A 23,695-nucleotide genomic window follows, 5' to 3' on the forward strand; every position below is an offset into this window, starting at 1 on the left:
ATGGCCAGCCACCAGGGCTGACCTCTTGTGCAGCTCACTCCACCCTGTAACTCAACCTTCTAAATGTGCTGCAAATTTCCAGCCAACATGGCCAAAGACAAAGCTAAATGGGAATTCTGGGACTTGAAGTCCCAATGCATCTGGAGGGTGCCAGACAGAAGATGTCGGGAGCTACTGCTTTCCCTCGAGGACAGTTTTTGCCTCGGGTCTGGGCTTTCTCAACCTACCTCACTAAACCTCAAATGCTGCTTCATGCTCTAGGCTAGGTTAACATGCTGGTTCTTCTAATCCCCCGTTAAGTCTTAACACAAGCCTCCCAATTTACAAACCCAGGCCAAATGTTCCAGATTTTTTTTTTTAATCCCTGCTAGTTAGAACCAGTAATAATGTTCTGTTTCCCACCCATTTCTAAAAGTCGCCCTATGGCCCTCAACAGCAAAGAACCACCCAATTACTTGAAGAGACTACTTTATCCCGATTCCTGAAAAACTTCCCAGACCGAAACTACCCTTGCATGAATGAAGGATGCAAAATCACTTGTGCTTCTTTGGCCTCACAATTTGCTACATTTTTCTTTTGAGGTCTCCTTTCCCCCCTCCACCCGTTTCTTCCTAGGACTTTGAAGACCCAATGTCACCCCACTCCCAACCAGGCTGATGAGTTCTTCTTCCAACGTCCATGGCCAACGCAACCTGTGTTCCACGGAGAACAGGTACTTTGTTGGCGTTTGGAAGCCTAGTCCTCTGTTAGTCAAATAAATAAATAAATACCCAACACTGCAAGCAGAGGCAGTTGGGCTCACAGCGGAGCTCTGCTCTGCCTTCCCAGTAAGAACGTCCTTTTATAACTGGCTCTCCTCTTCCTCCAGAGAACGGTTCAACCCAGGGATAAACTTGAGGAGTCTCTTGCGGAAGCTTCCCTGTTTGCTTTTGGGGGGCCTTGGCGTGGCTACAGAGTTCTTTGGTTCTCCTGATTTGTCCCAGAAGCAGGCATCCCCATTGCTGCTGCTGCTGCTGGTGCATTTGACGCTGGTGCTGCGGGTTAACGTTGTCTTGGGGCGAGAAGACTGGGCAGCCGCGGGGACAATGTCCAGAGAGTCGGCGGAGTCAAAAAAGCAAGTCTGGTAAAGAGATTCCTCAGTCTCATCAGTGGCCGTGCTGACACAGCCCACACTGCTGTAAGTACTCCCAGCTCCTGTCAACAGCATCCCGTAGGGTGTAGAGCCATACAGGCAGGAGCGCACGGACTCCAATGTATCATAGATGCTGGGGTCTTTAACCACAATCCCTATCAGAAAAGAGCAGACCATTACTTAAGTGAATGCAGGAACCTGCTTGTTCTCCCAAAAGGCAGAACTGATCCATGCTTGGATCCACACATTGTGGTAATCTTGGTTTAGCTTAGTGCAGTGTTTCTCAGCAACTTTGAGATGCATGGATTTCAACTCCCAGAAACACTGGCTTAGTGTGTTACCCAAACACAGCCAAGACTGATCTGTAAACCATGGAATATGTCTTTCTGCAGCCAGGCTCTTCAGCCAGATTTGGTTCCACATCCCTGACCTACAAGACATTCACAAAAAATGCTGATACTCTTCTGATACTCACCATGGACCAGGCGCTGCTCCTGCACCATCAATGACCGATATTCCCCCCATTTCTCATAGAGGGTTTGCTGCAATGGAAAGAAGCTGACATTAAACACAACAACAAGGATCAGTCAAGTCTATATATCTAATTAAAAACTCCTTCAAGTTGTGCTTGACTCCTGGTGAGCCATCCTCCTTAAATCTCATCCTTCCCTTTTTATTTGCTCTATAGGTAGAGCAGACAACTTCTCCTTCTTGGGTTCAGGTGATCAAGGAATTCAACAGCCAAGAGCTGGAAATTTATGGGCTGCAAAGAGACAGAACAAAAGCCTGACAGAGCAGAAGAGTTGCAATATGTTGTCCAACTATCTGCTGGCTTCTAAAAAATACCAATGGCCTACCTACTTCTCAAGGACAAGGAGGCTTCCTGCTAAACACCTAAAAAGATTCTCAGGACTACAAATTCTCAGACAGTAAATAAAAAAGGCTACGGCTCCGTGTATCAGCAGACTCTGCAGGTAGAAACTTCCTGGTTCAGTCTCTGGAATATCTAATAAGAAAAGATCAGGTAGGAGGTGTTAGGGAGCATCTTTCTGAACAATGGGAGAAATGGGAGAGTAGCTCAGGAGTCAAAGCTGCCAATGCTCATCGTTATTAATTCCAATTTCTTCCTTTAAAAAAAATCTAGCTATTCAAGCCATTGCAATGTTACTAAAAAAAAAAAAAAATTCCCCTCTCACCCCTATGGATGGTACATGTCTTCCTCAATCTCGGGTCCTCTACCAAAGGCCTGGGAGTTTGAGGGTTCTGCGCAGTATCTTAGCTGTTCCCAGCACTGCACTCTTCTGCACAGAGAGCTCTGAGGTTGTTCCTGGGATCTGCTGGAGCCCCTCTCCCAGCTTAGGAGTCACAGTCCCAAGTGCTCCTACCACCACTGGGACCACTTTGGCCTTGACTTCACACACACACACACACACACACACGTATATGTACCTTCAAGTCAATGTTGACTCTGGGCAACTGCCTGGACAAGTCCCTGCAGTTTTTTGGGCAAGGTTTTTTGGAAGTGGTCTGCCCTTGCCTCCTTCATGGGGGGGGGGGGAGTGTGGGGAGAATAGGGGAAGAAGTTTTAACCTTACCCCCCTCCCCCTAATAATTCCTGTGCAGTCAAAACTGCTATTTTCTAGAGCTAATACTGAGCTAGATAGACTAACAATTGCACTTGGCATAGGACAGCTCCCTGCGATTTTAGGACCATACATCGTCCTGACCAAAGCCAAAAAATTTGCAATTCTATCTATCTAGATCGTTATAGGGCGGTTACCCAGTTTGAGCTTTGGGGTATCATTTCATATCCATGTACAGGCCCTAATTCAAAACTGTTGCTTGTTCTTGGTAGCAACCTGAACCAAACCTGTAAACGTTTCATTGCATGTCCCTCCTTGAATGCCACTCACCTTGAGGTACTGCAAGCGAGCCTCCAGCTCGGCCCTCCGGATTGATGCACCGTACAACGTATCTAACCTGGACAGGGGACAAAGTGGGATGAGTGGCACCTCTGTGGCTGGAAAACCACAGCCGTGACACGTGGAGAAGGGCCAGGGCTAGTCCTGGCCAAAAGCACCAATCTGGCTTTTACCTGAGGACGTTTCCAGATGCCTTGATGATCTCCACAATCTCACGGTGGCGGATGCCTTCCACATTAAGCCCATTCACTCCTGTGATTGTGTCTCCTACAAAGCCGAGCGGGGACAATAAGGAATCAGGAGACAAAGGATCTGTCCTGGATTGCACACTTAAAGCCTGAACCTAAGATATCATCTCTCAATTCTGCAATAAACATTATTTATTTTGGCTCTCTCAGGTCTGGAGGGATGGTGGTAGAGATGGTGATGGAGGGAGCCACCATTTATTTTATTTTTTTTGTCCTTGAATACCTGATCCCAACAACTTCTAACCCAAAGAAGGCTTTCAATCCACAATGCCCATTTCAGGGGTTGACTGTAATCTCCCCACTTCATGGCTGAAGGAATTGAAGGAATTTGGGGTCTTCCTTGCTTCTTTCCCATCCCAACACCCCAAGATGTTTTTGTAACATCTTGCTAAAGAAAAGTTCTGGAGATCATAAAAGCTTGCACACCCTTTTACAGCATTTGTTTTGCCTTCATAAAATTACTGCACAACTATGGATTCAGGTTTTTTTTTCCATAGACCAACATAGCAATTAAAATGGCATTCTGTGAGCTGTATAAATTATGCAAACAGCATAATTGCACTTTGATTTGGTTTATTCTAAGCACTCTAATTATGTATCAAGAGTTTAGGCAAGGCCAGGACCATATGATAGGAGTGGGGAGATACTTATTCAAGAAATAGCCATGATTTTAAAGATTTCTTCCTCTCTCTTTTGCTGTTTTATTGAATAAAGACAAAATTTAAAAGAAAAAGACATCGGGGTTGGGGGGGAAGAACAGAAACTTGGGAATCTAAGTGCGTCTGTGTCTGCATGCATGTATGCATACATGCATTTGTATATATGTGTGTTGTGCATGTGTGTGTATATATATATGCGTGTGTGTGTGTGTGTGTGTGTGTGTGTGTATGTGTATTTCTTCCTAGCATTTTTCCCACATGAGCAGAGTCCGCTTTGTTTGGATCAACTGAATGTTGATTTGTTTGTTGTGACAGGAATTGACCAACCGGCTTGTCGCCCGAGCCTGATGTTGGGGGCTGAGAGAGAGGGGCTGGCCCAAAGTCACCCAGCCAGCTCTCATGCCTAAGGTGGGACTCGAATTCAGACTCTCCTGCTTTCTAGCCTGGTGCCTTAATCACTAGACCAAACTGGCTCTTGCATATGTATATGATGTATATGTATATAAGTGTATGTACATGTGTATGTATGTACACAAAATCTTAAGGAGTATGTATACATATAGGCATGTGATTTTAAGGAGAAACAGAAACATTTTAAACCTTCCAATGCAACATTCCCATTCAGAAGAATGTTTGTACAAATGAAGGTAATCCATTACAAACAATGTTAACAGGGCATTCTCTCAAATTTTGTCTGGCATTGTCCACCTACTTTCAAGCATAGTTAGTGATTTTGAGGGCTAGAGGGTAGCTTACAAGAGACAAAAAGAGACATACTGTTCGGTAGCCAGTAGATTTTCTGCATTTGGGGAAGGATGCACACTAGGAGAGGTGTACTTTTAAAAACACCCCCTGTGCAAAAAGCAGGAAAAGCAGACCTTTATGGGAAGAAAGGAAGGCACCATGCTACACAGCCAAACCCGCTAATTCATCTGGATGCCTGCCTGCTTCCCCCCTCCATTTGGGCCTGCTCTCAGCGGGACCCTTTAAAGCAGTGTTTTTCCAACCTGTCAACTTTAAGATGTGCGGACTTCAGCTCCCAAGCTGGCTGGGGAATTCTGGGAGTTGAAGTCCACACATCTCAAAGTTGACAAGTTGGAAAAACACTGCTTTAAACAATTTTGCAATGCTTGGCTCTCCTTGGAGCAGAGCAGCTGAGAAGAGGGAAGAAGGATGCGCCCTGGCAAAAATTATGCCTCAGCCTTCTTTGTGGCCACCTGTGACGCGAAGCCAGAGCTGGCTGAGGCCTCCTCCAAGGAGCCAATGAAACACGTGTGAGGAAGGAACAGGGAGAAGGAGCCTGCATTCCTGGCCTCTTCCAAAAAGACACCACTCTTTGGCCATTGTACAGTATTTCTTCCATGAGCCCTGTTGGCCTGCAGAAAGCAGGCCCACAACTCATTTTATTTTGATTGTTCAGAAAAATGTCTAAACATTCAGTGAGCAGGAATGCCTTCTGAACTGGTAATATTCTAAATTTGGGAATCGCAGCTGGGCAAATTGGTGATGTTAGGAAAGAGGAGGGCCAGGTTTTCCTGGCTTTGTTTGGAGAGGGTTTCTTGATTTCCCCGTTTTAGACATAGTAAGCTGGTCTGGTTTGAACATCCCTTTTTTCTTTTATTTCCCATGGAAACCGGGAGGCAATTGTTACTCCCCGTGTTGTTGATTTGTGGCCAAATCTGGACTGGATAGTCCTGGGAGAACTGTAAACTCTGCAAGGGTTCTACATGACCCCATCAACTCTGGTCTCCTTTGGTTCTAAATAAAGAATGAATGGTGAGGAAATACAGGTAGTCTTTGCATAGAGACCACAATTGGGACTGGCAACTTCATCGCTAAGCAAAACATCATGTGACTGCGACAGTCTTATGACCTCACTTCTGCTGCAATTGTTAAATGAATCACGGCAAGTTGTTAAGCAAGACATCATGTAACCGGGATTTGTGATTTCACTGTCGGCTTTTCCACTGACTCTGGTTGTTGGAAGCCGGCTGTGAAGCGCGCAAATGGCGATCGCATGACCATGGGATGCTGTGATCATCGTAAATGCCCACTGGTCTGAAGAGCTTGAATGTGAATCATGTGACCGTGGGGACACTGCGGCGGTTGTAAATGTGAGGACTGGTCATAAAGTTACTTTTTCAGCCCCATGGTAACTTTGAATGGTTGCTAAACAGGACATTCTTTAACCAAAGTCTACCTGTATACCTTCCAATTTCTAGCCTTCACCCTGGGATCTCAGCACCTCTCCTTTGAGCCTCACAGAGAGGCTCACATCCTGAGGCTTGGTAAATCTAGGCAGGCTGAGTTGGAGGGTGTCCTGCACCAAATGACACTGTTGTGTTCAGACTGTGGCTTTGCAGACCCTGTCCTGTGAAGTGATGAGAGGAGCCAGTGATGTCATGGAGCACTCCAGTGCCTTCCCACAAGGGAGACCTACTCAGCCTTCTCTGCAAATGTAAAATGTTGGGAGAGGATAAAACAGAGGAGCAACCCAAGTATGCATTAAGATTCACAGCTCAAGAAGGTAGCAAGATACCCTCACTGGCCACTAAAGACCAGGAAGACCTGAAATCTGAATGGTATCTGCTGATTTTACCAGTCAGCTGTGGAGCTCCAGTGAAGCAGTACAAAGCAGTACATGAAGTGTCTTACCAGGTTTAAGGCCTGCTGCTTGGGCTGGGCTGTTTTCATGAACCCGGCAAACAAAAGTGAACATCTCCACACGTTTTGTATCCTGATGGTGTAGCCCATAAGTCTGAAAATTGCCCAGAGGGGGAAAAATATTATTTATTATAGCACAAGGAGGGTGGATTAGGGGTTGACACTATAACCTTTTAGCATGCAAGCTCCATCACTAAATGAGGTAGAACAGCATGAAGAGCCAGACAGCCATAGCAAGCTGTGAGATGAAATGAATTTTGCCCAATTTGGACCATTTCTCAAGGCTTATGCTAAAATGCTGAAGATCAAACTCGACTGAAAAGTGAGACAGGCCAGATTCAAGAGGTTGTCATATTTTCCTCAGGTTTCAAGTTCGATATTCAACACTTTGAAAATCCAAATGCTCAATTTTTAATTTTTTTAATGTCTGAAACTTATTTTTCATTTTTTCCCATTTGCAAATACCCTAAGGTATGTGATTTAAAACCTTGTCCTCAATTTCTGCTGAGTACAGCCTGCAAAACGTCCTGTTACCCTTTTGTGAGGCAGGCTTAGTGGGCGTAGAAGGCTTTCTTTCTGTATACTTACCTGAATCTCAAAACCATATGTCTGGCTCTCTTCTTTCTCCAGCGTGATCACCTTCCTGAAACAATGCAAGAGGAAAGACGTTCAGCTGAAATTCCTCAGGAGCTTGCATGAGGCAGATTCAAGCCATATTCACAAAGTTGTGTAAGGATCTCACTTCACTTTCTGATTTCTCACCACCTTCCCACAGTTGAAGCACTGGCCCACCATATGTGATTAAGTTACAGGAACTTCCCTTGGTCGTAGGTCAACAACTCCTGTCTCGCGTGTGTTCAAATGCAGGGTTGGTGGGAAGCGAAAAGCAACATTCTGCCTCTTAGCCAGGCAGCTGGATCAAATGCTTGCCCTACCCAAGAATCATCTCTGCAGCTCACAGCCCGTTTTTCCCTTACGGCTTCTTCCACCACCACTTTAAAGCCAATTAAACAAACAGGAGGGGAGCAGCCTTTCATGTATCATCCAGTCTTTACAAATCCAGACCAGAGCTAACAAAATAACAAAAAGGGGATCCAAATGCAAAAATACAGCCAAATCAAACAGAAATGCAATTAGAGACGAGGTCGGTGAAGCAAACTTGGATTCAAGAGCAATCAACCGCTGCATCATTCAAGAGTGTTCTTTTTTTATATGAATCTCCTTGCAGACTCATTTACTGCAAGAAGGAGACGCATAAGATAAACACTGAAGAATGGTAGACATTACTAACCTTCTATGGGGATCATCCTTTGAGATAGACTGCATGGATGGACACTCCTCTAACAACTGGGCCTCAATATTTCTCAATCAAAATACTTCTAAAAAAAATCCCTGTCGAATTTTTAAAAAAAATATTGAGTAACTTCATACGTAAAATGAACTAACAACTACTGAATAATCTGAGGATCCTCTTGAGAAATATTTGCATTGCCTTCCTATCCAAATATTATTAAGGTTATTAGTGTTCACTTTTTACCAAAGCCCTTATATTACAACCAGATGTTGCAAGTTTAGTATATGCTCTGTCCTTTAAGTGGAACTGGCCATTGCATAAATATTGTCCATTTTATGATATGAATCCATTTAGTGTAAGGACAGTAAGTGGACAACATTTCTTCTCATTTCATGAAAAAAAATGCTTCTCCGTTTAACGCAACTTTTGGATTCCTCCTATCATTTCATGAAAAAAAGATTGCATCTCTTCCTAAAACCGAGTAGAACATCTGGCCACAAATAATGTATGGGTGCAGGTACACACCCAACTGACCATCCTATGGTGCCTGGGTTCTGCTTATTATTTCTGGAAAAGAAGTATGGCTGAAATGAATTAGGGTGTTTTTATAAGTGACTCCCAAAAGTCTATTTAATTTCTACAAGCTGTGAATTGGAATTTAAGAAATGTCCCCAATATAATTCAGAAGCATATTTTTTAGGAGAGGCTCTTAGGGAGAACGCTGTCCTAACAGCCTGGATTACTCCTGGATTGCGTTCTCCTTGTTCTGTCACACAAGACAGGAGCTTTAACAGGGGAGCCTGTTTTCCTCCAGCCTTGCGCCCTCAAGATGTCCTGACCACAAACCCCAGCACCCAGCATGCTGCTGCAGTAGCAGGTGAGAAGAATCTGGAGGGTGCTAAGTAGGCGAAAACTTGACAAGGGGATTTAATAAAATATGAAGACAATGGGACTCAGTCATCCTATATTTAATGACCACGTTTCACAACTGGAAATTCTTTTCTCCCTCATTTAGCAATGAAATCACAAGCCTGTGGAAAGGTATTTCCTTTATACCTTTCATGTGCATGTTAAAACCCAGCATTTCTGTTCCCTAAGAAAGCTTCATGAGAACTTAACCTCAAATCATTTGGGGAACCGCAATTTGGGGTGGGTGGATGAGGCAAAAACAGGGTTCCTTCCTCCAAGGAAAGCTTTCTGGGCTCCCTATCTTTGTTTCTGCATATCAAAGCTTCTTCCTAAAAAGCTGAAGTGGCAACTTGCTCTTGTAGCGTTCACCAAAGTAGCTTTAATGGCACATTCCTAAAGCTTGAAGGTGACTCAGTGTCAAATGTAATTTATGGATATTTTGCCTAAAGCCTCTTATTGTGAAACAAAACTCTATGTCATATCCCAGCCTTCTCGCACAGGGTCTGGTAAAGGGAAGATCAAACTCCTATCAGGGATAGGCAACCTGATACCCTTCAGATACGGTAAGGCAGTGTTTCTCAACCTTGGCAGCTTGAAGATATGTGGACTTCAATTCCCAGAATTCCCCAGCCAGCAAGACTGGCTGGGGAATTCTGAAAGTTGAAGTCCACACATCTTCAAGTTGCCAAGGTTGAGAAACACTGTGCTAAGGCAACAACTCCCATAAGCTACTCAATCACAGAGAGGTAATGGTGGGAATTGGTTCTCCAACCTGCATACTCCTGTGCAATCCCAGGAGAAGAGGATTTTGATTTAAGGAGCTGCAGAAAGGTGTTCCCTTCACACCCTTCAGGTATGTTCTGAAGCACCTGTTTGCCTTTGAATCCAAAGCACTGTACGACCCACTTCTGGTAGATACCAGGCTGGGGAAAGTTGCACCAGAGAGATAATAAAGGAGGAGGTGCAAATCATCATCAATTGAAGAATCTGCCTATTAAAGAGAGAAACTGAAGAGTGGATCTATCCCGCCTGTTCCATGGGAGGCTAACCATTGTTCTGGAGCTTTCGCTGGTGAAGGGCTGGAGTCAACACAGCCAAAGGGCCCTGGTCTGAAGACTCCACCCCAGAAGGCAAAATACCTTGACGGTGCTTGCAGATCACCTCCACGTACATGGTCTCTGCTCCCCACCACCCACTAGGGGACCATCCTACTGACTCCCAGCCACAGGGGAAGACAAGAACTGCTTGGAGGGGGCTGTAGACAGCCTTATGTCCTAGGTGAGCCCAAGCAAGAAGCAGACAGCTTTCTGTTAGGCTACGCGGAAGGCAAGACAAGGGTTTATCTGTAACTGACCCAGGGAAAAGCAAGCCTCTGTTCAGTAGAACAGGACAACATTTGCCACTGAAACTCCCCCAGCAGAAAGGGACAACAGCACTTACCTGTGCTGCTCAGGCGACTGGCTGAGAGAGCGCCACTTGAATCCAGAGCCCTGAGGGAGAGATGCAAAAAAGAGGATCAACCAAGAGCAGGGCAGAGGCCAGTCTCAGAACCTCACCCAGACGTAGCCCCAGTGGCACTAAGCCAAGGACCGGCACAAGGGAGCCACAGAACAGCCCCAGAGTCAGAGGTCTTGAAGGATGGCTGCACATGAAGCATATTTTCCTGCCATCTAATGACTCCTCTCTCGGCGCTTAAGCAGCATCAAGATCTCTGCACACAAGCGGTACAAGCAACCCTCCCTTGGTGGCAGGAGGATCTTTGCTTACATTATTTACGGGGCTATTGTGCAATTAGCAGGGTCATTTTCATTATGCGCTCTCAAGGATGCTAAAAGCTCTGCTTTGTTAGCCTGACCTGGATGTCGATCACCGCCAACCTGGCAATGTAAACAGGTTGCCAGAATGAAACAAGGTCTCTGCCCTTAGCCCGCCAACTCCAAAGCAGACACTGTTTTGGGGAGCCATTTGCTAGACAAGGAGCCATTCATGCAGTTGGTTAACAGTGCATGTGGGGAGGGGGATTCGGACAGGGAGCCTGTTGGAGGCAAGCTGAGGAGGCATTCCCTGTTCTGCATCCTATAGTTCTGATCTGGATTACGCTTCCTGCATCTCCTGCTGACTTTAGGAACAACGGTTCCTTTGCTCCAGGGGACGTCTGTCCTCTAATGCCATCAGCCCAATTCGGATTGCTACCCGTAAACTGGCTATTCACTTTTACGAAGCCACTCACACAATGCATGAATGGGAACTCCTCTAGGTTGGAAGCACATTACGTCCTCATTCATGGACATTCAGAATGAGGTTTCTGTTTCATTCGTTGAAGCAGAGACGCTGCCAAGGAAGCAGAGATTTGCATCCTCTGCCTAAGAACTTGGTCAAAACAAATAGTGCACCACCAGCTAGGGTGCTGAATCTCCTAGGGGCATCTTGGTGCTTTATTTCTAATTTTCACATAAGCCTGAAGATTTCTAGGAACTGCCTCCCAGGCTTGGTCAAGCTTCCCCACATCAAGACCACAAATGCCAACTACGAGGGTCTTACGCCCACCACCAGGGTTGATGAAAAGCATGCAAAAAGTCACATCCTGAACACTGTAGGCTTTCAAAGCCACATGGCTTGGTGCCACAGGAAAGGAAAAACCCTTGGGAGAGAAAGCCCATTTTATTCCAAAGCCCCAATTTTAAAATAAAATTAATTGCCAGGCTCATCCTGAACAAACACTCTCATTGTTGGTGCTTAACCAGAGTACATGATGGGAACTGAAATCTGGAGGACCGATTAGGCAAATTTATTAATATAAATGGATTCAACCACCCTTGGAGGTGGGTGGTGCCCCACATTCATGCCATGTCGCACAGCATGAAGAATTTCAGCCATCTCGGCAAAGTTGCAAACAACATGGCAATTGATGATGCTCTGGCTTTCATTAAGCGTTCCAAGTTGTACAAGTGTGCAAACGTGCGTGTCTTTGGTTTATGGCTGAACTCAACGTCTCCTGCAAGGAGCAGCCAAGAGACGAAGCAGCAGCTTTCTATTAGGGAGCTACACATGCATTTGGAATTATGCTTGAAAGTAAACAGCTGTTCGTGTAAGACCTCATCTTGCCTGCATCTGACAGGCAACCACTCCACCCCCTTTCCCCAGCCTAGAATGACCTCTGTCATGACCTGGGGCTCCAAATCCGTTTCTGCACACATGGGCGCAACCATTCACAAGCATTTTCAAACCCGAGTTCGGAAGGCAGGATCGCAGATGGCTTTTCAGAAGAGCGTGAGGTGGGGGAAAGGAGTGGGAGAAGCCCATGTGGAGACAAGGGTTTCAAGCTCCATGTTGGAATGACATGGCCCTATTTGTCAAGCTTGACAGTGGCGTTTCAGTGACCTCAACAAACTCCCATGCGTGAAGTGGAATATTTGGGTGGCCTAGCGAGAGTGGAGAAAATAGATTTGGATCCTACTGTAATGGGAGTTGATTGGGCCCTCATGAAGGAAACTTCATGAAGGCCCAGTAGGAAAAAACCAAAAGCATATGGGAAGACAGTCTTCACCAGCCCTGCCTCTTTCCTCCAGGGAAGTTTGCATCAAACCCTGCAAGTTGTAGCAAGCTAGTCAAACCTCAAATTCTACTTAGTAGAAACGGGAGGTACTGAAAGCTGATTTATAGTCCTTCTAAGCCTTATTCAGACAATCTACTTTGGGGCTGAGAAAAAGCCAAGACTAGGCTATACCAGGCTCAGGAGTAAAAGTGATGTAAAAATAATAATGACAGGAAAAGACCAACAAAGTGATACAGACATTGGTTTCCTACTGGTGGGAGAGGAACTCACTCCTCCTCTCCCCCATGCATCGATTCTGCACTTAAGTCAAATGCTTGAATCATTGGAGCTCTTGTGTCTGCTGAGAACCTCTCCCAAATATTCTGATTAACCACAGGAGGAATATTTTCTATGTTATGTTTGTAGCCTACGTATAGCGTGCATCTGTACTAGGATGCATCTGTACCCTCCTTTATTGTTGATACGGTGAGAGTATCAGCTTGAAAGCTGCCGAAAAATGCAAAGTAGAGGCATAAGGCCCAGCTATGAGCCCTGGATCCCTTGCAAATGAGAAAGAATACAATTTGCCTACGCCCTGTGATATGCTTCAAAATATCCTCATGCATTCTTTCAAGACTTAAGCCCTGTCTAGCAAGCATCGAGGCATCACCAAACAGCAGGCACCAGCACTCAGTCAACTTTGGCTGATCTGAACGAAACAGGGGCAGACCTGCTTAGTTAATACATGAATGGGAGACCACCGGGAAAGACTGGGACTGTCGATTAGACTGGCAAATCAAAAAAAAAATCCCCCAAAGTGCTTGTGGCAAACCACTTCCATACTGTTGCCAAGAAAACAATACGGGCATATCTACATAGTTATCAGGAGCTGAGCGTGACTCCAGAGAGACTTTATTATATTGTATCATATCATAATTGATAGTGACATATCCCAACTGAGTTTCTGATGTTCTTTGACTCCTGGATTGCACACCCGTCCCTCCAGTTCAGAATCCTTCCTGGTCAAGATCTCTCGCTAGGAAACAAGAGTACTGTAATATTTACACAAGAGGCACATACCCTACTAGCTGATTCCGTGGGTGGAAGCATATAGGAGACACACACCTGGGAACAACTGCTGAGCCTTTCCTCCAATCCCAGTGCAGGTGGATGGTTACAATGCTCACTCGGAGCTCAGCAGAGATTAGAATTTGCCACTTTCTGTGGGCCAAGGATGTGGGTTGAACACATTGCTGGAATCATTTAAAGATGTGCATTGTAGGGTGGGAAAAGAAAAATACCCAATTGTCCCAAGAACCCAAGCATTCAAAACTTCTTTCCGCCCACCCCAGCTTAGCTCCGATCCAAAGGACAATGGGGATAATGTTCCAGTTCCCAAATCCTCCCTCCTCCCTTTGTGTGGCCAATCAGCTCTCAACAGCTCCATCCAGCCAAGGAAACCAAATGCTGAGTTAACAGGCTCAACCTCAGAGCCTCGAGGCTGCCAGCTGGGTTGCCGCGGTGGGCGTGCGTGCTACGTGCGTGTGTCGCTGCCACGTGTAGAAGCTGAGGAGCCCAGCGGGTTGCTGTTTGGAGAGAGCAGGGAGCCAGCTGACCCTGGTGGTGGCTGAAACAGCTTTCATTGCAAACCACTGGAGGGAAGAACCTCTGGAGCTAAAGAAAGAGGGTCTTGCCAGAGCAACGGTGACAGAAGCTCTTCCAAATGGCAACCAGCAGAGAGAGGACGCTTATTCATCCTTGGTCCTCTTGCTTTGCTCCCTGGGCCCGAGATGCAAGGGCGCAGCCTCAGACCTGCAAAGAAGCCTGTCTCCACCAGTAATGAAACCCAGACGCTGAGAAAAACATGTGCTTCCAATATCAGGCGGGGGCGGCAGGAACAGGGAGAAACGCTAAACGCCCTTTTGGGCTGAAGACGGTGTGCCAGGCAGCCAAGATTGCGAGGGGGGGCAGTGGGGGTGGGGAAGGAAGTTGGGACAAGGGAGAAAAGCCACCCCACCAAAGGAAACAAAAGGATAGCCGGACCCTTGAGCTTCCCCTGGTTCCACCTCTCTCCCTCCCTTGCTCCCACCCTAGAGTTTCCAGGATGCAGGGCCAAAGGGAGAGTCAGAATCCATGCAAATAATCTGAAAGTGAAATGAGCCTCCTGCTCTATCTTCTCTCCTCCCCGCCTCCCCAAACCGGACAAATGGCTGATGGCTCCATAAACAAACAGGGCTTTTCATCTGCTGGCTGAGAAAGTGGCTGTTTCCTGTCATGGGTGGGGGCTGCTTCTCCAGGGTTGCAGTTTTTACAGGCCTCCAAGGTTATAGACCAAAGTCCGTCCAAGACCACAGCAGATGAAGCAAGCCAGAACAGTTGGCCAAAGGCATTTCGCCGCCTGCAAAATCATAAAGTCTCCTTTGAGCTGAGCTTGATTGTAGGTTTCCTTTTGTTCCTTTGGCAAGTATACAGAACTGGTTTGCCATTGCTTTGTTTTGGAGAGCTTGCTTTACTTCCCAGTTTTACATAAAGCCCTGCTATTTCCTAGTGGTCTCCCATCCAAGCACTAACCTGACCCAACCCACTTAGCTTCTTTCTCATATCAAGATACCTGAACTGGAGCCCCAGTGGGAGTTCTATTCTTGCTAAGACATCCCTTCATAGGTCCCATCCAAGGCAAATATGTTATTCATTTGAATGGCCAGGATGTAGATACCCCAGTCCATCCCTAACACATGCCCTGTAAATACCCCTGTTATATCCCCTGTAGATACCCCAGTCCATCCCTACTAAATCAAGGTTTTAACTTCCTCCACCAGGACAATTTACAGTACCACTGTTGGAGAGAAAAGTGAAGAATTTGTCATCTGGCAGGATAAACAGCATCCCAGAACCTCAAGATGCACCCAGTGTAGCTTGGATGAGATCACCTGGTACCATGTAACTGTCCAGGCTGGTGCTGTTTGCGGTCTAACCATCCTAAGGGTGGTGCAATTAAATATTACCAGGAAAGAGTCTTGGAGCTAAGGGCTAGTGAACGCCAAAGCATACCCATCATAAGGCATTGGGGGACTTCTCTGCACTCCATGTGCACAGAGTCAGTCTCAGGGTGAAGCCAGAAGGCTTGTATGCAATTCTCCAGACCTCAGAACTGCTTCTAAAGTGGTTTCCAGAACAAAATTAGAACAGAAACAGGGGAAATATTGCGTACGGTAACGGTGGCAAAATTATTGCATGCAAGAAGTTGGAAAAGCAATGAAATGCCTACAGTGGAAGATTGGATTATTAAATTAATTGGTCAGAAACAAAATGATAAAGACTTCTCCTTAAAGACTGGAAACCTTATATGGACTGTTTGATGAAAGAAGAGAAAAATTAATTGATGATTTGGGGATTAAAAATGAGATGAAGAGGTTGGAGAAAAGTTTAAGATGATAATTACTCGATAGAAGGAAGGGCAAAAGGCACAATGTATGCTTTTTTTCCCCAATTCCTTTCTTGCATGTCTATTTCTTATTTTCTATCGTTTGTTCTTGTTTTGTATATTTTACTATATTGAAAAATTCTAATTAAAAAACAGTGGTCTCCAGCCCAGATGCACACACACACCATGCATGAATAGTACATGAACTGTGAAAGGAGACAACTCTTCCAAAGCCAGTTTTCCTTTTTGAAAAGGGAAAAGGGCACCCAGTCATTATCTGCTCCATACTTGTATCTGTTTAAAAGAAAGTCATTTTTGAACCATGGACTTTTGTATTACTGACCGGGGTGTGTGTGTGTCATTTCCTCTGGTGTCCATATCTGTGGGGCTTTTATCTTTGCACTGAAACCTGTTACTGCAACTCTTGTTGCTCTTTTGCTCTAAGCCAAAAATTATCCCCCAAGCCACGAGAGAAACCAGCAACAATGCATGGAGTCATTAAGATACAAAAATAGTTTTAAAGGCACCCCAAGAATATTCTTCCTCCCAGTATTCCTAATCAAGAGTTTAGCAGTGTTTCTCAAACTTGGCAACTTTAAGATGTGTGGACCTCAACTCCCAACCTCCTCCAGCATGTTGCCAAGTTTGAGAACCACTGGTTTAGCACTTCTCTCCCCTATCCTACCAGTTAGTGTCTGAATTGTCTTTCTTAAAGTGACAAGCTATATTCCACATTTACCCTGCTTCAATAAACACTCCACTTCAGAAGTTCTCAGAAAGGCGGAAGCCAAAATTCTATGTTTTCTTTCTTTCTTTTCACTTTTCTTTTTTCTTTTCATTTTTTAAATTTTTACTGTATTGTAAAATTCTAATAAAAATATTAAAAAGAAGTTCTCAGAAAGCAGATCAGGCCAAAATTGCTTAGGGAGCTAAGCAGGCATGAACGTTGTCTTTCTAAGCCCTTCTAAAAACCCCCACTGCATTTCAGCACAAAACCAAGTACTGGGAAATGAACCCTACCATAAATATAAACGATTCAGTTTCCCAGGAGAAAGGTACCTCGGTTCAAAGCTATACAAACAATGCAACTTTTCCTCCCAGTCCCTATTATGTGTGAATGAACAGGAGGTTTTGGGTGATGAGAAAAAAAAAACCCATGTATGTCATACGACCTAACAGGCACCCTACCAGGAAATGGCTTGGGGTTTAGTCCTGTCACCAATTACAGGATAAAAACAAATTTCCAGCATTCATGAGTTTTTGATTCTAAGCTGGAGACTTTATAGTGGCTTATGTTGAAAAAGCTTTTACAGCAGAGGTGGGCAACATCTTTGGGCTGTGGGCTGCCCCTTCCTTCCCTATTTTTTTCCAGTCTTCATGGTCTGCAGAGTGATGTCACTGGAGAAGACAAGGTCAACTTTTTGACCCTTTTCAGGGTGGCTGCTGAAAAGGGTTAATGCAAAATAGATGCCTAATGCAAAGGCTTTACATACCTACGAATTTTAGCTCTTCATTTCATCCAACCATAAGAACCCTACCCAAACCCACACCACTGAAAAATTTCACCATGCAACCTTGATGAGCTACAGAGGCCAGAAAAACAGATCAGGAATAGCTCAAGTAACTGAGATACATTAGTCGCCAACTGGAGGAGGAGAGACAGGTTAGTCTATGGTGGCAAAAAATCAGGACAGCATCTTTCCCAACCGACAAATTTTATTAAAAGACATAAGCTTTTGTGAACTGCAGCTTGCTTCATCAAATGCGCAGAGGGGCTAAAACCCTACATCAGTCTGACCACTGTATGCCTCTGATGCAGCTCACAAAAGCTGATGCCTTTTAATGAAATTTGTTAGTCAGGAAGGTGCTACTAGACTCCTGATCACCAATGCACTTAATTGGGTATGGCGGCTCAGGAGGGGTGCATTGTGTGAAAAATAATAAAAATTACAGCTATGCAATTATTTGGAGCATAGCTTTCTTTTCGACTTGTTTTTTTTTCAAGGGAAGCCTTTCTGGAGCTACCACATCTGACCTGCAAAATCTGGACAACAAATGGAGGTTTCCGCGGTTCTTTGCTGCTATCTTCTAGCAATCTGGATTTCTGCAGCTGAGATCCGGGAGGCATTGCCTTAACAGGGAAAGACGGTTCCATTGCAACAGAGGGTGTCATGCCATTCTCAAAGATCCACTTGTTTCTTGGTGTAAACATACTACCTGAAGCTATCCTTGAGGGACAACATGGTTTGGGGGTTAGACTGTTGAGAGTAGGAGCAGGAAGACCCAAAATCAGCTGTCAAGTCAACTGACTCCAGGTAGTTCACTACTCTGTGCTCAGCAGTTTGGAGGAAGGACGACGGGATAGCAAGAGGTAGAATCTCTGCAGAAGCCAGAGATCCTGAGCACTGAGCAGGAGCAGCGACCTGGCTCCTGTGAGGACAGTTTTTATTCCTTTTAAAAGTTTGGGGAACAAGAGCACCCATGCCATTAATCTGATAGAAGTGTGGCTCAGCTATCCGAGGCCTGTCTGACGTAGAGATATATCTGGATGCTGTAGAATGAGTACTGGACACACAGCAGGACTGTCAGTGGAGGCCAGGAGTTTCAAAAATGGGTTAATATAGCTGGAGGTAGAAGCCATCCCCAAATGAAATGGTATTACTGTAAGCGTTTCTTGTCTGGGAACTCCCATGCCTGGCAGTGAGCACAGGAAGCAGATATCAAAATATTGCTTCTAACCTCAAACCAGCAGGGAGATTTGGGGTAGGGGGGAAAACAAAACACTGAAAATCAGGCTATAAGCCATTCCACACAGGCTCACACTCTCCGAGCCTCCTCTCCCCTTCCCGTAATTGTTTCTTCCCAGTTACGTCACTTCTGTTCTGAACAACGGTGATGTCACGGTAGCCAAGGTGTTTTGGCACAGACGTCACCCGCGTGTGGCAGTCTAACACCTTATCCCCTCCAACTCGCAGGGTGCAGGGTGATTAACAAAGTCTAGAATGAACTGGCCATCCGGGGGAAACCACCGACCCCAAGTCACAGCAGAGCAAGTTTCTTTTAACAGCTGTTGTATCTGCACACAGTAGCAGGCAGCCCTAACCACAGGACACTATTATGGGATATGAAGGGCTGCACAGGAAATGAGTCCCTGCTTCCTTCTAACTGTTGATTCAAATGCAGCTCAGGGGCTGACTACCCAAAGATAGTTCCTGGAAGGCAATCTGAAGTTCTTAAGTGACAAAACCTAGTCTTCTTTTTAAGAAACACGCCCCTCCCTCTCCCAACATATTGTATTTACCTTTGCTTTAGACAGGATAGACCGTTTAGACCTGCAGGGGCGAGGCGGACAGTGTGAAGACTCCAAACATATTTTGGGCAACAACTCCTACAGCCCCTTGACCCCTGGACATGCTGAGTAGTTCAAAGTATGGAGGGAGGGAGTTCTATCTCTGCTTCCTAACCTCAAACAAATAGATGAAAGAGCAACCTCAGGAGGCATCTGTGAGTGGCAGAAGAGGTTTCCAGGTGTTTCTAGGATACTTTCATCACACACACACACATTTAAATAGCACATCCATCCCTAATAGGATTTGATTCATTCTGAATAGGCCTAGCACAGGTTCTTGGCTTTTCAGGGTAGTTTCCTTTATGCTTTCTGATCTTGCCCTTTGATGAGAGAAGGAAGGGCTGTTCTGTTGTGCCATTATCCCCTCTTTTCACAAAAACCAAAAAGAAACAGGGAAGTCCATCACACTGCAAGGGCCACACAAATTAGTTCCCCATTTCAATGTTAAAAACACAGGCACCACACCCATAAAGTGACAAACAGGAGGCACCAGTAACCATGGCACAGGGGTAGCTACAGATTTATTAAAACAAACAGTAAGAATGCTAAATTTATTCACTTAGAACTATGTCCAAAAGTATTACAACACCCTTCCCCCCAAAACATGGTTAGAACTGCCAACTAGCGTCTCAGAAACAAATTCCCTGGCCTTTAGGACACAGAAATTGTTTCATAAGCCCTTACCTAAGAAAACGGCACAGTATTTTTGTCCGTTTTAATTTCCCATAAGCACTGCATCCTGACAGTTTAAATTTCCACCTTGCTAGCTGTGGATCATGGGAACTACAGTCTAACTCACCAAGAGAATACTAGGATGAACTGGAGAAGGGTGATCTACTGTGGGAACACCCTATTCTACAGAGTTTTTTTCCCTCATAAGCACTCAGAAGTTTCCAAAGTATTCAGTCATACCTAAGCCAGCAGTAGACAAAGGTCAGTCTGCATCAGTTAACAGCTCACTGGCTGATCTGCACTGCCTCCGCTCGCAAAGCGAGCTACAATACCTCTCACTCCCAGTAAACTGGCCTTCCACTGAAAAGAACAAAATCTAGGGTTACCAGGAATCAATCTTGGGGTGGAAGGTTTGGGAGCTCAGTTCAGCCTTCTGGGAATCCCTGCATTTAGAATTCTTGAATTCCTAGACTCTTCGCTTTGTAACAAATTAATCAGAGTTCAGGAGAAAAATCAAATCGATTCTGTAACTACGATGGGAACAGTAACCACAGAATTTGAAGAGGAGATGTTGAACAGATGGACATTTTTTCCTTCACCATATTGCCTTCCCAATGATTTCCTCCAGAGAGCAAGAAACCCACACAAACAACGAAACATCTGAACGCCACAACCTCCTTGAATCCAGAGGCTCATGTTTTACATTTATATCTAAAAAAAAAAGAGTATATTCAAATATATATCTCACAAAATCCAGTAGAATGTACATTCAGGTAAATTTGCCCAGCATACTTTCCATGTGGGACATAAGCCACACATTTCTGCGGTGTAAAAAAACAGGCTCAATGAACACACATAAAGCACATCAGATGTGATGCTTTTCCACCTAGGCAGTCAGCTGCAAATGTAACCAGCTGGGCCAAAGAGCAGCCCCCCAACAAAGCATCTCCTACTTAAAATTGCACAGAAGCTTCCCTTCTCTCTCTCTTTCCTGGTACAGAGAAATGCCTAGAAGTCCCAAGATCAGCCTTGCCAGGCTCAAGTCCCCAAAGCGGTTTGCCACCCATTAATTTTTATTTACCATTTTCATGGACTGGAAGCCATCAATCAATTACACACTTAAATGGCCTGCAGATACTAATGTAGTAACAAATGAAGAAGAGGCGCAACCGCCCAGGAGACCTGCCTACTAGCTAATCCAAGCAAATCCCGAAGGACAGTTGGTCAATCCCAACAAGTCTGCTACAAGGAATTTCAGGTGGCTGAACTGAACTTCCCCTTCGGCTCCGCACTTTCCATCATCCGCACTCGAGAGGGGTGTTAAGTTCTGGCGGGAAAGGTGGGGTGGGACGAGCCGGGGTCGCAGCAGGAAGCTAAGGCCAGTCTTGCAAACACACGGGAAGGTGTGCGTGTGAGAGAGAGCCCCCCCACCTCCCTCAGCTACCTTTCTCCCACACGGGCCCTTCAAGGCACGGCGAAGCGCACCTCCCGCTCCCGGGTCCCGCTTCGAGGATAAGTAACGCAGGTGCCGGAAGGAGGACGGCTTCGCTCCGCGCTGACCCCAGGTAGGTCCCGAAGGGTGGAGAGGCGATGCTTTCGCGGAGACGGAACGGAAGACGACGAGCCAGGGGAAAAGGTGGCGGGAGGAGAGCAGCGCTTCATCACAGGACGGGGCAGCGAAAGCCCGAGCGGGTCTCCTCTGAGTTCCCCGCCGTTGGGCTCTTCGCCTCTCGGGAGAGGACGGCAATGGCGAGCGAGCAAGCGGGCGGGCGAGCGCCGGCAAAGGCGTTAATCGGGTCCGCAACGAGACACACCCTAGACTGGGAGGGGGGCGAGACGGGCCAAGGAGGGCCGGCGCGGGGTTAGAAGGATCGCGCGTGTGCAAAGCTCGGCTCCAGCCGCTGCGTCCTACTCCAGCAGGGCGGCGGCGGGGGCGGCGGCCCCCTTCTCACTTACCCTCCTGGCTCGGGGCAAGGTACCCCCCGAGGCCGCCAACGCCTTTTCCAGCTCCGACGCTCGGCCCCCGTGAGCTTCCGGGCCGGCCACGCTCGCCGCCGTGTCTTGCGCCGGCTGTCCGGGCCGGAGCCGCCGAAGTCTCCGCAGGGTCATGGCTGGACAGCGGCGGAAAGGAAGACGGGCGGCCGCGCCACACGATGCTGTCTGGGCTCCGGGATTCGATGGGGAAAACACGCCCCTCCGTTTTCTCTCGGCGAGTCAAGCCTCGGTTTGCAAAGACAGCGCGGCTGAGGCCACGCCCCCTCCCGGGAGGCACGCCCCCGGCCTCGCCGCGCCTCGCCCGCCGCCGGGGAAACTCACCTTCCCCAGTTCGGGAGACTAGTCGGGGTAGCGACGGGCTTCCAGCCGTGGCGCCCGGGCGCCCTCAAATACAGGCGTATAGCACCTCGGATGCTCTTGGGGCTACTTCTATTGGCCGCGCTGGCCCGGGCGAGCCGCCCCCTTTCACCTCCCCTCGGCCCATTCCTCCCGCGAACTCTTTCTTCTTGGTAAGAAGGAAACTCAGAGAGGGAGCGGCGCCTGGAGTAGAGAGCTCCGCCAAGCCGCTAGTCCTCAGCGCTCTTCTAGAGACAAGGCTGGCGGGGTGCAGAGAGAGCTTCATCCGCAACCGTTGAGGCCAATTAACAAGAGAAGCGGTTCCCCGGAGGCCCCGTCGTTTCAGCCGTCTAAGATCGGCCGCACTGACGAAACAATGCTGCTTTTTATGGCCCAGGTAGCGGAGCCTCCGCTGCGTTATGCCTGGGGCTGGGAAACCGGATCTCGCTGGCTTGCGTCCTAAGTACGTATAAAGTGATCTTTGTAAAGACAAGAAAGCCGCTTGCGCTTTTAGGCGCAAATCCGAAACTGTCTCAAACGCGTTCTTCTTTCTCACCGTCCCCTGCACCACTGTGTGTGTGGGAAGGCACGGGGCGATCCTGTGCAAGACAAGACGTCCCCTGCACAAGGCAGTCTCTTCCTTTATCGCCTGCGTTAAGCTTGCTTCCCCAACCCGGCGCCCCTCATGCTGGTATGCAACTCCCATGATTGGAGAATCCGGGAATCGTCCTCGGCATTTCGATGGTTTCAGGCTGGGGAGAGCCGGGGCGCTTACCGTCTTTCGCTTGTGGTGAGAGTGACGCGAACGAGGCGTCTGTGCCTGGGCGCGGGACAGCCCCACATTACTTTGCTGAACTGAAGCAAAGAAGCTTCTCCCTAGTAAGTTTATTCTGTTCTTGTCCACAAACAGGATGCTTTCAGAATATGGCCCAAGACTGTAAGCCGCAGATAAATAAACATTCATATTTCACAGAAAACATGAGAAGGATGTGTGGTAATGTAGCTCCTTCTAGCGTCAACATGGCTAAATTTCAGAGGAAACATTCTTAATCTCCAGAAAAGACAGTAACGGAATCATACACCCTTATAGGCCAGCATGCACCTAATTCAGTTACAAATCGCGCATTGTTAGAAATGCAAACTCAGTTCATTATTAGTTCTACAGTTATTTGCCCTATACAAGTAGCACAGGAACCTTTTATTTCATCCCTCAGGCTGCAATCCCAGCAAATAAATGTGCCATTCGCCCCAGGCTCTTTAGTGACAGATAACTGGGGGACATCTGGGGGACATCATGCATCTCACTTTCTTAAAGCATACAGTGGAGGAGTAAAGGAAGGGTATGTGTAAAATATAAGCCCATTATACAGGCAGATTCTTGCAAGTGTTCTGATTGTTGCAACCCCAACTGCATGTCAGTATACTTGTTTGCAAACCTGGCTCAATTGTGCAACATGCGAAGGAGCCTACAGAGTGTCACAGCCTTTCAGACCAAGGAAAAACTTGGGGAAAGACACTGTTTAAACCAACTGATTTCAGCATCCCTCGGAATTTAA

General features: G+C 46.6%; 1 protein-coding gene across 1 annotated transcript; it reads right to left on the reverse strand.

Moving 5' to 3' along the window:
- Nucleotides 1–345: 345 nt before the first annotated feature.
- TAMALIN (trafficking regulator and scaffold protein tamalin) lies at nucleotides 346–22,015 on the reverse strand. Its single transcript, XM_007434091.3, has 8 exons — nucleotides 21,765–22,015; nucleotides 10,269–10,318; nucleotides 7,214–7,268; nucleotides 6,617–6,719; nucleotides 3,228–3,321; nucleotides 3,046–3,112; nucleotides 1,608–1,674; nucleotides 346–1,287 (listed from the first exon to the last, which is right to left on the reverse strand). The coding sequence occupies exons 1-8, from the start codon at nucleotides 21,915–21,917 to the stop codon at nucleotides 842–844; spliced, it is 1,035 nt and encodes a 344-aa protein (XP_007434153.2). The 5' UTR covers nucleotides 21,918–22,015; the 3' UTR covers nucleotides 346–841.
- Nucleotides 22,016–23,695: the final 1,680 nt, after the last annotated feature.

Source organism: Python bivittatus, unplaced genomic scaffold, assembly GCF_059951505.1.
Source record: "Python bivittatus isolate LINGU-HERP-01145 unplaced genomic scaffold, Pbiv_v1 ctg000220_np1212, whole genome shotgun sequence".
NCBI lineage: Eukaryota > Metazoa > Chordata > Lepidosauria > Squamata > Pythonidae > Python > Python bivittatus.

Coding starts and splice junctions, on each gene's coding strand:
- TAMALIN (XM_007434091.3), bottom strand. CDS start 21,917: ATGACCCTGCGGAGACTTCGGCGGCTCCGGCCCGGACAGCCGGCGCAA. Junction 10,319..21,764: donor CCTTGCCCCGAGCCAGGAGG/GTAAGTGAGAAG, acceptor TCTCTCCCTCAG/GGCTCTGGATTCAAGTGGCG. Junction 1,675..3,045: donor CTCGCTTGCAGTACCTCAAG/GTGAGTGGCATT, acceptor TTTCCATTGCAG/CAAACCCTCTATGAGAAATG.